Source organism: Electrophorus electricus, chromosome 7 (assembly GCF_041902795.1).
Source record: "Electrophorus electricus isolate QZ-2024a chromosome 7, ASM4190279v1, whole genome shotgun sequence".
Lineage (NCBI taxonomy): Eukaryota > Metazoa > Chordata > Actinopteri > Gymnotiformes > Gymnotidae > Electrophorus > Electrophorus electricus.
The window spans coordinates 6,184,793-6,198,005 of NC_137503.1; the positions used below are offsets into that span (position 1 = coordinate 6,184,793).

At 41.7% G+C, this 13,213-nt stretch overlaps 1 protein-coding gene across 6 annotated transcripts in view; it reads left to right on the plus strand.

The window, feature by feature from the left end:
- Positions 1 to 13,213, plus strand: part of lrp8 (low density lipoprotein receptor-related protein 8, apolipoprotein e receptor) — a 115,573-nt gene that overhangs the window by 86,682 nt on the left and 15,678 nt on the right. For all 6 annotated transcript variants that reach the window (XM_035524325.2, XM_035524327.2, XM_035524326.2 and 3 more), the window contains 4 exons: positions 6,508 to 6,679; positions 10,814 to 11,041; positions 11,834 to 11,952; positions 12,941 to 13,080. In XM_035524325.2, coding sequence (XP_035380218.2) covers positions 6,508 to 6,679; positions 10,814 to 11,041; positions 11,834 to 11,952; positions 12,941 to 13,080 — 659 coding nt within the window. The remainder of the gene's footprint in view (positions 1 to 6,507; positions 6,680 to 10,813; positions 11,042 to 11,833; positions 11,953 to 12,940; positions 13,081 to 13,213) is intronic.

Consider the following 13,213-nt stretch of genomic DNA (forward strand, 5'->3'; position numbering starts at 1 on the left):
TAATTTAAATATTTATTCATTTTTATAATTATTTTCCTAATAATCCTTTTGTTGTATAATAATGAGAAAATCTATGTAAATTGGTGGTTTGGTTTTTACCTAGCAGTGCTTTTCCAGCATGGGTGCAGAGGCGGAGCAAACAAATAACTATTTGAAACTTATTTGTAATTTTGGAGACCAAGAAGGCTTTTGAGAAACACTCACAAAATTGACATTCTTAAAGTTGTTGATAAATCGCTAAGATTAATCTTTATCAGGAAACACAACCCAGTTCTGTTACTACACAGTAGCAGAGAAGTGAACTTGGCTGTGGAGTGCAGTGGTTTTAAATGGCAGCTTCTGCTGCATGTTATACTGGTCAGCTGCAGCCAGGCTCAGGATTTAAAGGTGCAGTCAACAGTCACAACACAGTGCTCTGCTGGGCCAGTGCTTAAGGCAGCTATGCCAGTCATTGCTTACTTGGCCTTTAATGTATCAGTACCATGTGCAGTGGATGCTCCAAGAATGATGTAACTCAAGTATGTAACATGAGGCAAGATACACACACACACACACACACACACACACACACACACACACACACCAAGATGAATCATTTATTAAAGGCAGATCTATACTCAGCATCATCACAGTCCATTGTCTTAGTACTAAGGGGAAGGGTGTGTCAAACAATGTAAACCAGAATGCATAAGTTAGACAGACAAAATGAATATAAAAAACAAGGAACTAAACAGGTAAAAACTAGTACAAACAAGAAACTAACTAATGTAGAGACAAACAGGTTAACTGGAACAAGGAACCAAGGAAAAAAATCTGACAAACAGGCTAACAAGCAACAGGCCAACAGGTAACGACAGGAACTGGAAATAGGGCACAGGCTACATGTAAACAGGATAACAGATAATAGGGCACAGATTATAAAACTAACAGACTAACAGGGAACAGAACTGAGGTTGATATTTAAGCAAAATGCTGGACTAACAGAGAACATGGATAACGAGCAAACAGGTCAGATAGCACAAGCAAACAAGAAACAGACAGAGGCTAACAGATAAACTGGAAAGCAAGAACAAGATAAAAGAATCTGAATCAGACTCAGGAATACAGAAGGGCAGGAGTCTAGCAATAGCGTAGTGGAGAACAGAATAGAGGACAAAGACAAGCTTGTAAGCAAAAACCAATGAAAAGTACACAACAAATGAAACACGGGGTATAAGTAGGAAACCTAATGTGGACTAATGAGAAACAGGTGTTGAGAGTAAGGGGTGGAGAACAAAAACAAGCAACAAAACCAGGAACTAAACAAAAACAATAGAACACATGACAAGTTGTGACGGAAAGCACCATGCCAGCGGAGGGGAATCTGAAATTAATCGTTGACTGTAAGTTATATTTTATATGTTATACCTTAAACAGAGCTGCAGAGATGGGTGTGGATGGGTGTCTAAATCCTAGTCATCATTGTTCCACACGAACAAACTAATAATGAGGAAGTGTGGATAAAAGAATTGGATCTACTTGGCTCTAAATGGTGTGAAAATGGCATTGATTACTGCAGTCACAGGCAAATGGCTCTTTAGTACTTCTCAGGCAAAAATAAGCCATCAAAGAAAAGAAAACAGAGGGAGGGTAATTATTAGTGGTGTGCAATCACCCGGCCAAGCCATAGTCAAGTTCCTCCTTGTGAATGGAAGCAATCTGTTGTTCATCACCTTCTCCGCGCATGCCAGCCTCACAAGGTAGGGCTTATGATTTAAGAAGCAGCTTATTTGAAAATCATGGCATCGATGCAAGGTGGTTTGCTTCATGGCCATGAGGCTAATGTGGACTTGATAGTGCTTGTTGCTTTTTGAGGCTGTTGTGCTTCTTCAGTTTGGCTGTCAGGGATGTAAAATATTCCAGAACATTTTCTGCTCTTTCTGCCAATAGGGCCTGACAGCTGGAGTGAGATTGCCATTAGATACCTCGTAGCACAGGAGGCTGGGAACTACGCTGCCACTGGCTGTAGAGCATGCCATGTGTTCTGGCATAGTTCAGAAGAAGTAGTTTAGCCTTCAGAAGAATGTTTAAGTATTTCTCATGTTCCTTTAAGAGTTTACTTGTTTACCCAAGTGTAATGAACAGCATTCTTTGAATTCAAATGGACAAAGGATAGAATGAAAGTTTTATTCCATTTTAGGCTCTCTTAAATTAGTTTTTTTTAGCCACTAGAATTAAATCCATCAGAATGTGCTCACAAATTGTGTTCAAAGACTTCATTTGATGTTTGTATTTCAGAGAAAGATAAAGAAATATACTACGCTCCTAAATAAAACTTATAATGTGCTGAATCCAATGAAAATGATATAGGACATAAAACTAGACATAAAACTGAAAACTAGGACATAAAACGGACGTTTCAGCCTTTAAGCCTTCATCTGCGTGCTTGTGTTATGTCCTAGAGTCTAATAAACACTTTTGTATTATGAGTTCTGTCCATCTATTTTCACATTGAAAATTTTCAGAGAGGAAGCTTTCAGAGAGAAAGATTCCACTGTAATTTGTGATGCATGAATGAATTCATCTTTTTAATATATCCATCCATCCATCCATCCATCCATCCATCCATCCATCCATCCATCCACCTTCCACTCCTCAGGTATGCATAGAATCACCATGAAATCCTTTGAGCTGTTGGATGCTCTCACCAGACATCTATCTTTCCGAGTGGGAAATGAAGGTGTCTCGGCTCATGTCCGTGCCAGCTCCGAGCATCTGCAGCGGAAGCGAGGCAAAGATAAGAGACTAACTCTTCCACAAATGAGCCAGCCAAGCCTCTGCTTTCCAAAATTCATTTTTCTGACACAATAGCGACTGCAAATATGACCTTTGGGTACCGGTATGGCTTGTGGTAGTGAGAACAGGAAGCAGCTCATTATAGAGAGAGTAAGCAAGCGTTCCATGACCAGATATTTTATAGGTTTTTAAGCCACATTCTAATTTGGTTATCATTTTTAAATGATAAGGCATGGGGGGAAACATAACTTCAATAGCTTTTCATTTGCCCCTTGCGTTGAACCCAAACTGTTCTGAAATTAAATTTTCAGTGTTCACTAGAGTATATGTATGAGACTAACCAGACCATTAAATTGGTTGCCTAGTAGCTTATAAATCTGACATTTACAAGGAAACTATGACCAAGGTCATATGAACAGAAAGTGATATGTTAAACATAATATTAATCACCCAAATTGTGTTCTCAGTACTGAGTATTTGTGAGATTAGAATTGACTTGGTTTACGCATAAGAGATCAGTTAAAAATCTGAATCTGGATGTATGTCCCTCAGGGGCTGCTTTACTTATTATCAAGAGGTGTTCCCTCTCTTGACCTCTGCTACAGTCCTTCATGTGCTACGACAACACAGCATTCTTTAAGTAAATTTCATTCCCACAAAAAGTGACCAAAATATGTTTTCAGATGCAATCACTAACAAATTGCCTTTTCTGTAAGCAGTAAGCAGTGTTGCAAAAAGCCTTGAATTTTAATGAAGCACTTAAACTGTCACTCAGGTCGCTGTCTGTGCCCATTGGGCCATAATCTAGTCACGCAACTCCTCACATACCTTTAATTAGTTGTGTTTGGTGGAGATGGTGCTGACCTCATGTCACTCTCTCCTGGGACACATGAAGCACTGGGTGAGAGGCCAGTCCAGCCTGCTAGCTCCTCGTTAACAGAATGATCTGTGCTACTGGTCTGCTTTGTGGTATGCTGCAGGTTTGCACTGCGTAAATTGCTACTAATGAGCAGGTGAGCAAAGACCCTAAAGCCAAGGGCATGAAATCATCACCGTACATACTGATTCAGTGCTTGTTTCCTCAGGTCAAGGCAGCTTGTCCATCTCTGGCTTTCTTTCTGTCCTCTCTGTTTGTCGTATTATAGTTTACTCACAGCTTGTTTTCCTTAACCAAACTTATTTTACCTTAACTCCTGGTCCTCTCCTCCCCTCATGTCTCTTCTCCTCTCCTCTCCTCATGTCTCTTCTCCTCTCCTCTCCTCATGTCTCTTCTCCTCTCCTCTCCTCATGTTTCATCTCTTCTCCTCTCCTCATGTCTCTTCTCCTCTCCTCTCCTCATGTCTCTTCTCCTCTCCTCTCCTCATGTTTCGTCTCTTCTCCTCTCCTCTCCTCATGTTTCGTCTCTTCTCCTCTCCTCTCCTCATGTTTCGTCTCTTCTCCTCTCCTCTCCTCATGTTTCGTCTCTTCTCCTCTCCTCTCCTCATGTTTCGTCTCTTCTCCTCTCCTCTCCTCATGTTTCATCTCTTCTCCTCTCCTCTCCTCATGTCTCTTCTCCTCTCCTCTCCTCATGTCTCCTCTCCTCTCCTCTCCTCATGTCTCCTCTCCTCTCCTCATGTCTCCTCTCCTCTCCTCATGTCTCTTCTCCTCTCCTCTCCTCATGTCTCTTCTCCTCTCCTCTCCTCATGTTTCATCTCTTCTCCTCTCCTCTCCTCATGTTTCATCTCTTCTCCTCTCCTCTCCTCATGTTTCATCTCTTCTCCTCTCCTCTCCTCATGTTTCATCTCTTCTCCTCTCCTCATGTTTCATCTCTTCTCCTCTCCTCTCCTCATGTTTCATCTCTTCTCCTCTCCTCATGTTTCATCTCTTCTCCTCTCCTCTCTTCCCTCTCCCTGCCTCTCCTCCCTTTGCCTCACATAACTTATACAATTCACGAACACGTCTTTTAACTTTGACCTTCTCATCATAGCCCCCAGTGTGAGTTTACAAAATTAGCCATAAGTTTATTTTCCACTAATGACATCTCCTCCCAAAAAGGAGTTGAGGGTATACATAGCAAGAATGCTGACAATGTATCACTAAAACATGAGGGCATGGGACAAATGCACATTATTTATTTTTGTGTATCCTTGCCTTGCCCTGGTGATGGATCACATTAGGACTACTTATTTCATTCTTTGCATCAGTGATGCTACCATTTCTCACTACAAACTTGTCAAATCTGTCTTTCTGTCTGTCTCTCTCCTCCTCCACCCATTATACATTCTAGCATTCTAAACTAAGGAGTTGAGATTGATGGCAGCAAATCCAGAAGATGGGGGAAATGATTGAATCCTGACTTGGGTTGAAAATGAAAATATTTGCACGCAGTGCAGTGACCCATGAGGGAATTATGGGAGGGGCAATGAAATGTTCTTGAAAAGTCCCCTCTGCTCTAGGAGGGCCACACACTGTGTTGCGACCCCCTCTACCCCCCACTGACTGCAGCGTCTGCTTGCCTTGCCAAACCAGCTTGGCTTTACCAAGATCACGGTTTGAGATATTGAAATCTTTGGTGGGAATGGAGAGAGGAAGGGCGGGTGTATGAAACACCGTCTTCCAGCACCACCCGTCTCTCGCCATCACTGTCAAACTGGAGTCCGCTGGAGCGTTTTCTCCCTCTGTGTCTCTCTTTCTCTTAATCTCTTTCTGTCTCTCTCTCTCTCTCTGTCTCTCGCCCTCTCTCTTTCTCACTCACTCTTGCTCTTTTCCTCGCTCCCCCTTGTTGGCTCATTCTCCAAGCAACAGCCGAATTTTAAAGGCTCGTGAACGGCTGCTACCTGTGGCGATTACCACCTGCTCGATTATCCAAGGGCTCTGGCCATAGAGCGTTTATTGGACCTGAAAAGGAAATGAATGTTTAATAGAGGGCAAGAGAAGGAGAATTCAGGAAATGGGGGTTGGGGGCCTTGGCTTATTCTCAGGAACTCCACATTATTGGAGTGTATGTATGTGTGTGTATGTATGTGTATGTATGTGTGTGTATGTGTGTGTGTGTGTGTGTGTGTGTGTGTATGTGTGTGTGTGTGTGTAACCCCCCCCCCCACCAGTGTGGTGAGGAGGGAGTCAGTGTGCTGTGAAGGAAGTGAAAGCTGAGAACTGACAGTTGGTGACACAGACCCCACTCTCTAGACCATGCTGACTGCGAGTCCCTGTGGTGGACACACACACTCACACGGACACATGCTGGAGGCTAATTGCCGGCAGGTACTCTGCAGCAGGCCAGTTTACTGGCAGCATGATGCAGGCATGCTGCACGTATCTAGAACAAACACAAGAGAGCCCTTAACCAGGAAAACACATGACCACATGTGTGCCATGTGTCTGCTGGAGGGTGCATTGAGATCAAATGATCCAATTCTAATTTATTAATATTTATATTGTGCAAGTCATCTGAGGATCTAGTGTTATTTAAGAAAAAAAATACTCTATGGTATACAGTCTAGTGCATTTCCATTGCTGTGGTGTAGGGTTTGTTCATTTCTCTCACATGGGATTTTTACAAAGCAATTCAATTACACACAGCTCTTCTACTAGTGCTACCATCATTTGCATTGCACTTTGATTATTGTACAGTGTGGTCTCTGGGAGATAATCTAAAGGATGTTTGGTTTTATTTACACCTCCTGTAGAGGGCAGTGGCATCTGTAAACCTCAGCACTAATGTGTAACGCTCCCCTGCTGTCTCTTCTACAGGTTCCAGCCCGTACCTGATGTTCACCAACCGCCATGAGATACGCAGGCTGGACCTGGTGAAGAGGGACTACACCCAAGTAGTGCCCAGCCTGAAAAACGCAGTCGCACTGGATGTGGATGTCACCACCAACAAGATGTACTGGTGTGACCTCTTTCATCGCAAGATCTTCAGGTACACAGTGACTAAAGAGTTGCTTGGTGGGGGAGATGTGTTATAGTGGGTCGTGGGCATTTTTACAGCTCTAGGGACAGTTTTACCTAGGAATGAAATCTATGTTATTAGGGCTCTACTAAAAGCTTACATTTAATCTTGGGGGGCTGGGAAATCTTCTAGGAGTAACCACTGGCCTTACCACACAAATGCACACCTTCTTTACGTGCCTCTACGCATCGCTTCTTTTTTCGACAATATTTTTAAATTTACCTCTATGCTCTTAAATGCTTATCTCCACTGCCACAAATTGATTTCACTATTGGAAGATACATTTTTCAGAATAAATACAATAATATAAAGCATTATTGTAAGTATTATTTTTAAATGCTTATACATGAATGAAGTAATGTAAGTCTAAATAACACTTATTTTAGCCTTTTACAAAATAAAAAAGAAAACTACAGAAAAAAGAGGAAATGGCTAATGTATGGTTTTTCGTTGGAAGTACTCAAGACTCTTTAAAATACATATTCATTAGTTCTATGGGTTGATATAATATGGTATATGTATTTTTATCGTATAGAAATCTAGTTTTCTTCACTGTAGTGGAGATGCTGGAATTACAGCTAGCAGCTAGGGTGCGTCACATTGTTTGTGGAGGCAGGACGGAGGGGGTGTGGCATCACAATGTTGTGTCAGTCAGTGACTGTCTCTGCCATTGATGATTGTGTATCAGCCCAACCCTACTATAGACCCACGCTGAATGCAAACATGGCTCAACAACGCAGCTGCTCTCACTGTCTGAGGTACACAGGCCCCTATAACTTGTCTTTCAGACACTCTCTCTCTAGCACACCACTCTGCCTCACTCCATGCATAATGCAGTGTGTGGCAGTAATTGGTTTAGATTTCCAGAGACATGTGAAAGATTAAAAGGGTGATTTCTTTCACTGTCTTTCTTCCCTCCTCATATCTACATCTCTCACATTCCCACAGCCATCGAGAAGCAGTAATTAATGAAGAGCTACTGAATAATCCTCACATCACCTTTGAATTTTTACAGTTCTCTTTCTCTCTGTCTCTCTCTCTCTCTCTCTCTCTCTCTCTCTCTCTCTCTCTCTCTCTCTCTCTCTCTCCGTCCTCTGTCTGTGTGTGTATGTGCATGTATAACTCTCTTTTTGACATTATCAAATGTAAAGGAGAGTGGATAATATTACAGACATTAGCTGTCGTAGGCTGATAGTTTCACCCAAAACTGTTCCATTGTCTGTTGTTCTTGAGCAAACCTCCTGGAGCATTAAGTGCCAGGGTGTCATCAGTGTAGACCAAACCTGGCACTACTGTTTGACCCATGTGGCTTGCTTATACTGTATTTTAACTCTTCTTGAGAGCAGGGAGGCTAAAGCACTGTTTCCAGTATTTCATCTTAAGTATCAGTTTTAATCATTGAAGCTAAACATTTAGTAAGCATAGACACATTATTGGCACTATGGTCAGAATTTCTAGGCAGGTAGGATGCTTCTGAGTATGAACAAGAGTGTCTAGTTAGATACTTCAATGTACAAAACTGAATTGGAGAAAATGTTTGAAAGGGCACATATTTATAGAATGCTTTGAAAAATGCAGCCTCTCTAAACACATGTGATCAGTCCCGTAGAAGTATTTTACATATTAGGTGCTACGCTGGGGCCTGAACATTTTGTGCCCTACATGGGTAAATACTGCTTTGCTTGACTTCGATGAGGACTTCTGTCCCCCATGTCACACTGAGTCCCATCAGGCCCTGCTCTGTCATCTCAGCTGCACCATATGCTGCGTTTAATTAACCTCCCACTTTAATTTTTCCCATCACTCCCCTCATTTTCCTCAGAAGGACTGTCGGCACCACTCATCCCTTTCTATTACTGACCCCCATGAAACATTCTCCTTGTGTTGTGTGCATCCTGACATCCGCATCCTCAGGGCACTGTGCCAGATTTCCTGAGATTCAGAAAATATTATTCATCCAGAATGCAGATTTAATCAAGCTGCAACAGCTGCTCCACATAAACATGCACACACACTCAGACACACAGGCACACACATGCATACATACATACATACATACATACATACATGCACACAGTGTGGGTTTTTGACAGTCCTCTTTTGCCAGTGTGCGTTTTAGTCAGTCCTGTTCAATGGGATATCCTACAACTGCCATTTTTATGAAAGCAGGCAAGTTTCTTATCTAATCAGCTGCTAAGAATTTTCAGTCTATAACTTTGTGCATGCTATGTGCAATGCTCTGTGCAAATTAAGTTTCCAGTTGATAAAATATGGGCTTGAAGGCCAGTGAGGAATCAGGCACCACAGAGCAGGTTTAAAAATAAACAGTACTGGGTTTGATCACAGAAAACCAATGAATTTGGTCAACCGCTTGGTACTTGGTATCACACCCTATCTTATCCCAGCACTTTCTACTGTTGTGTGCGTGCTCAAATAAATATGTCATGAGCAGAATGAATGTGCTGTATTGGCATGGTGCTAATTACACACACACACACACACACACCACACACACACACACACACACACACACACACACACACGCAGAGAGAGAGAGAGGGAGAGGGAGAGAGAGAGAGAGAGAGAGAGAGAGAGAGAGAGAGAGAGAGAGAGAGAGAGGGGCTTTTTTTGTTTTGTTTTAATCCCTATAATCAACAGAGATTGACATTATAATTGCTCACTACTTGGAATGTGCCTGTTTCTTTGTAAGGTTTTTGGTGTGTACATACTGATTGGAGGCTAAAAATCTCCCACTGTTATTTAAGTTAATTACATTTAACCTGGGTTTGGCTGCTTTCAATAGCAATTAAATTAGTAAAACATATTCATTGATCTTGGCTTCCTCTGTGGCCTTACTTTAGGTAATGGCAAGAGTGTCTCCTAATGTCGTTTTGGGAGTGGAAAGGCCGCGTTGCGTCTCGTTGATTTATAAATCGTGGCAATGTTGTCGCTGACCTGATTCACTCTGATTAGCATCATTTTGGTTCAATGAGGCACCAAGTTTTAGCCAAGATGTCCAAGGCAAACAAATACACAAGCAATTAGGGAGAGCAGTCTGTTACTCCAGCTCATCCATTCCATACTTGTCAAAACCTTGTCCATATGCAGCATGTGCTTTGCTCAATATGGCTTTATTTACTTTTTAGACAGTAAGTTTTAGGCTTGCATTGCACTGTGCAATATTTAGCATTGATTTTAACTCTAGATTTTCAATGTGAATATTACAAATCACTGCATTTAACTGTGTCTGCATAAAATCAGCATCCATACTGTATATATTTATCAAGCCATTCTTTAGATCTAGCATGTTTATCTGAATGAGGCTGCTTTACTTATGTCACCTTCACCATCATTACCCTCTAGCCTTCTCTGGTCATAGACCCTCTTCTCCTTATTTTGTCTCATTTTTTTTTTTTTTTGAGTCAGCTGAAATGGAAAGGGGCCAGTAATCTGGTGCTGTGGGAACAGTAGGAACACTAGAGAAATGCTGACTGATCAAGTCTGCACCCGCCCCTGGGACGCACGGAAGCTCGTCTTTGAGAAGAGCCTAGTGATCCTGCAGCTTCGCGAGGGTAGAGGGCGACACCCGGACATACAGGGTGGCATCTGTTAAAGGAGTGTCTGCTTAAGCAGTCGCAGATGGAGCAAAAGCAGGCTGTAAAGGTCTACCCACCCCCAGTGACAAGTGGCATCAAAATGATAAGTTGCCCTGTAATGAGCTGCATAGTAGTGCTGCTCAGCCAATTGCAGTGCACCGTTCCCATCGACGGCCATAATGCCTCAAAGTGCGCTCATATGTCATTCTGTACATGCCTCAGCACTGGGTTAGTGAATGGATTCCAAGAGCAGATAACATTGTTGTCTTGTTTCACCATCATTATTTGAGAAATATACTGATGTTGCTTTAATTTGATGCTTGTGTATGAATAGAAACAACAGCTGGCTATGGAAGGTGTTGGTGAGCTGGTCACTCACCATAAAGTTGTACAGGCATTCAGTGCCTTGTGATTGATCATGAACAAATTCGTACCATATGAGCCTGCATCCTGAAGACAAAGACTAATGCGTGTGTGTGTGTGTGTGTGTGCGTGTGTTCTTTTACAGTGCGTATATCAACAAAGCCAGTAATGCATCTGAACAGATCACACTCATTGAATCTGCACTACATTCCCCAGAAGGCATAGCTGTGGATTGGGTTCATAAAAACATCTACTGGACTGACTCTGGACATAAGACTATTTCTGTCGCTACTAATGATGGCAAGAAGAGAAAAATCTTGATTGACACTGAACTAAGTGAACCACGTGCGATTGCTGTTGATCCCAGACAAGGGTGAGGCTTCAGAACACACAAAACTTTAAATACCTTATTTCTGGTTTGCCTAATTTGAATGCATTATTATAGAACTTACAAGGTTAGTTTGACCTAATTTAGACGGGAGGGTATGACCGACATGATACTCTCCCTTCCTTCTGAGCTATTACAGAAAACTGACCTACTCTTCTACAAGCCCTAAAAAAACATGGTGCTCCTTCTCCACTTAACACTCTCAGTGCCCGGTAGCAGCTATCCTCTCAGTGAGCTTCAGAAAAGTTTAGTGTTTCTCTCCTGTCATCGCAAAGGCTATGTCCCCCTGAGCCTCTTTGCAGTGAATTATTGAAGTAGAGGAGCTTAACAAACAGGCAAATGAGCACCGTAGAACAGGTCTTCATGAAAGCTAATTACTGCCTGTGGGCAAAGTGCCAGCTCCTCTTAGACGTAGTTGAGTTTTACATAGCTTTTGATTAACATATAGTTACCTGAACTGCTCTGGAGTCTTGACATGTGTGAATCTGGAGATTTCCTAGAATGGAACATTGTACTATGAGATGCATTCCAGCACATGGGTTAAAAGACTTTCAGTGGTTTTTAAAACATATTTCCTTGGATACATTTATTAAGCAGATTTTATGGATCTGAGTATCTTTATTTTTAGAAATTTGTTTTAACAAAACAAAAACACAATATATAATGAATTTTGATTAATCTTTTACCTCTAAGCTAATTGAAATTAAATTCATGAATTCATACTGTATGTACTTTTTGTTGAACTGACTGCTTTTACTACTTTTCTGTGCTGTTCAGGTTTATGTACTGGTCAGACTGGGGTACCCAGGCTAAGATTGAGAAGGCAGGGTTGAACGGGGTGGACCGGCAGTTGCTGGTCTCTGAGCGCATCGAGTGGCCCAATGGAATTACACTAGGTAAAAAGGTGCTGTTCGGCCATGAATGTTGAGTTCAATTTCATCATCCGATTCCTCAGAGGATGTGTGTATTTTCGCTGAATGTATTCAAATTCAAATTGGGAAAAAATATCTGAAAATACAGATTAAAAAGGGAAGATGGTGTAGAGCAATATGTGATGCATTAAAAAAGGGATTCATTCATGTTACTGGAATTAACCATTAAGTAGAGAGGCGATCAACAAGGGTTGATGGTGAAGGAGAAAAACAATAATACTAACAGTGATGGGAAAAGTTGAAGACAAAAAACGCAGGAGAGAAGGTGAGTGTTAATAACTGGGGGCAGTCTCCTGTGGCTAGCAGGGCTCCGAATCATTCACACACTCTCCTCTTCATCAGTCACCTGCCAGTTTAGGAAAAACTAAATGGAATTGCCCAAGCAGCACTGTCAATATTTTCATCATTTCTCTGACACCCTAAAGCAGGAGGCCATTTGAAAAAGCAGTCATGGTAGACGGATAGAAAAGACGACAGGCACCTCAGAAAGTGAGGAATTGAGTGTTGCTTGGTCTGGATAAACACAAATAATTGTTTTGTTTTGTTTTGTCCCAAGGGATAAATATAAAATAATTCTCTTTTGGATCCTTCAGTGTATGTGCGTTACAACAGTATGCATTTTTTTTCTGCTACCAATCTTGCTATTGATTCTAAACCCAAATGAAGTTCTTTATTATATTAAGAGATAAAATTCACATATACAGGATTTGACAGGCACTCTTTTCCCTGGTTACTTACATATTGTATGACTGTACATGTGTCTTTGGGAATTGAACCCATGAGCTTGGTGTTGCTAGCATGTTGCACTACCTGCGTTGTCTGAAGAGCTACGGGAGCTTATAACTCCTTTTGAATGACTACTTTGGTACTGAAATGAATTTTTGCATCAACAGCAATATATTTTGCACTCTGCGTTGATTGTGAATCTTTGTTGGTTCAATGTTCTTGCCAGATTTATCTAGCAGACGTCTGTACTGGGTGGACTCTAAACTCCACCTTATCTCCAGCGTGGACTTGAATGGAGATGACCGCAGAGTTCTGCTCTCCTCTGTGAACCATTTAGGCCATCCATTTGCCCTAACCCTGTTTGAGGTAAGTCGTTTGTAAGTCATTTTTAAGTCATTTGTAACAATGCATTCCTTATAGTTTGTCAGATGAGAGAGATAAATTCAAAGATAGAGCCACAGAACAGGTTAAAACTATGACATCTTGGAAATGCCGGTCT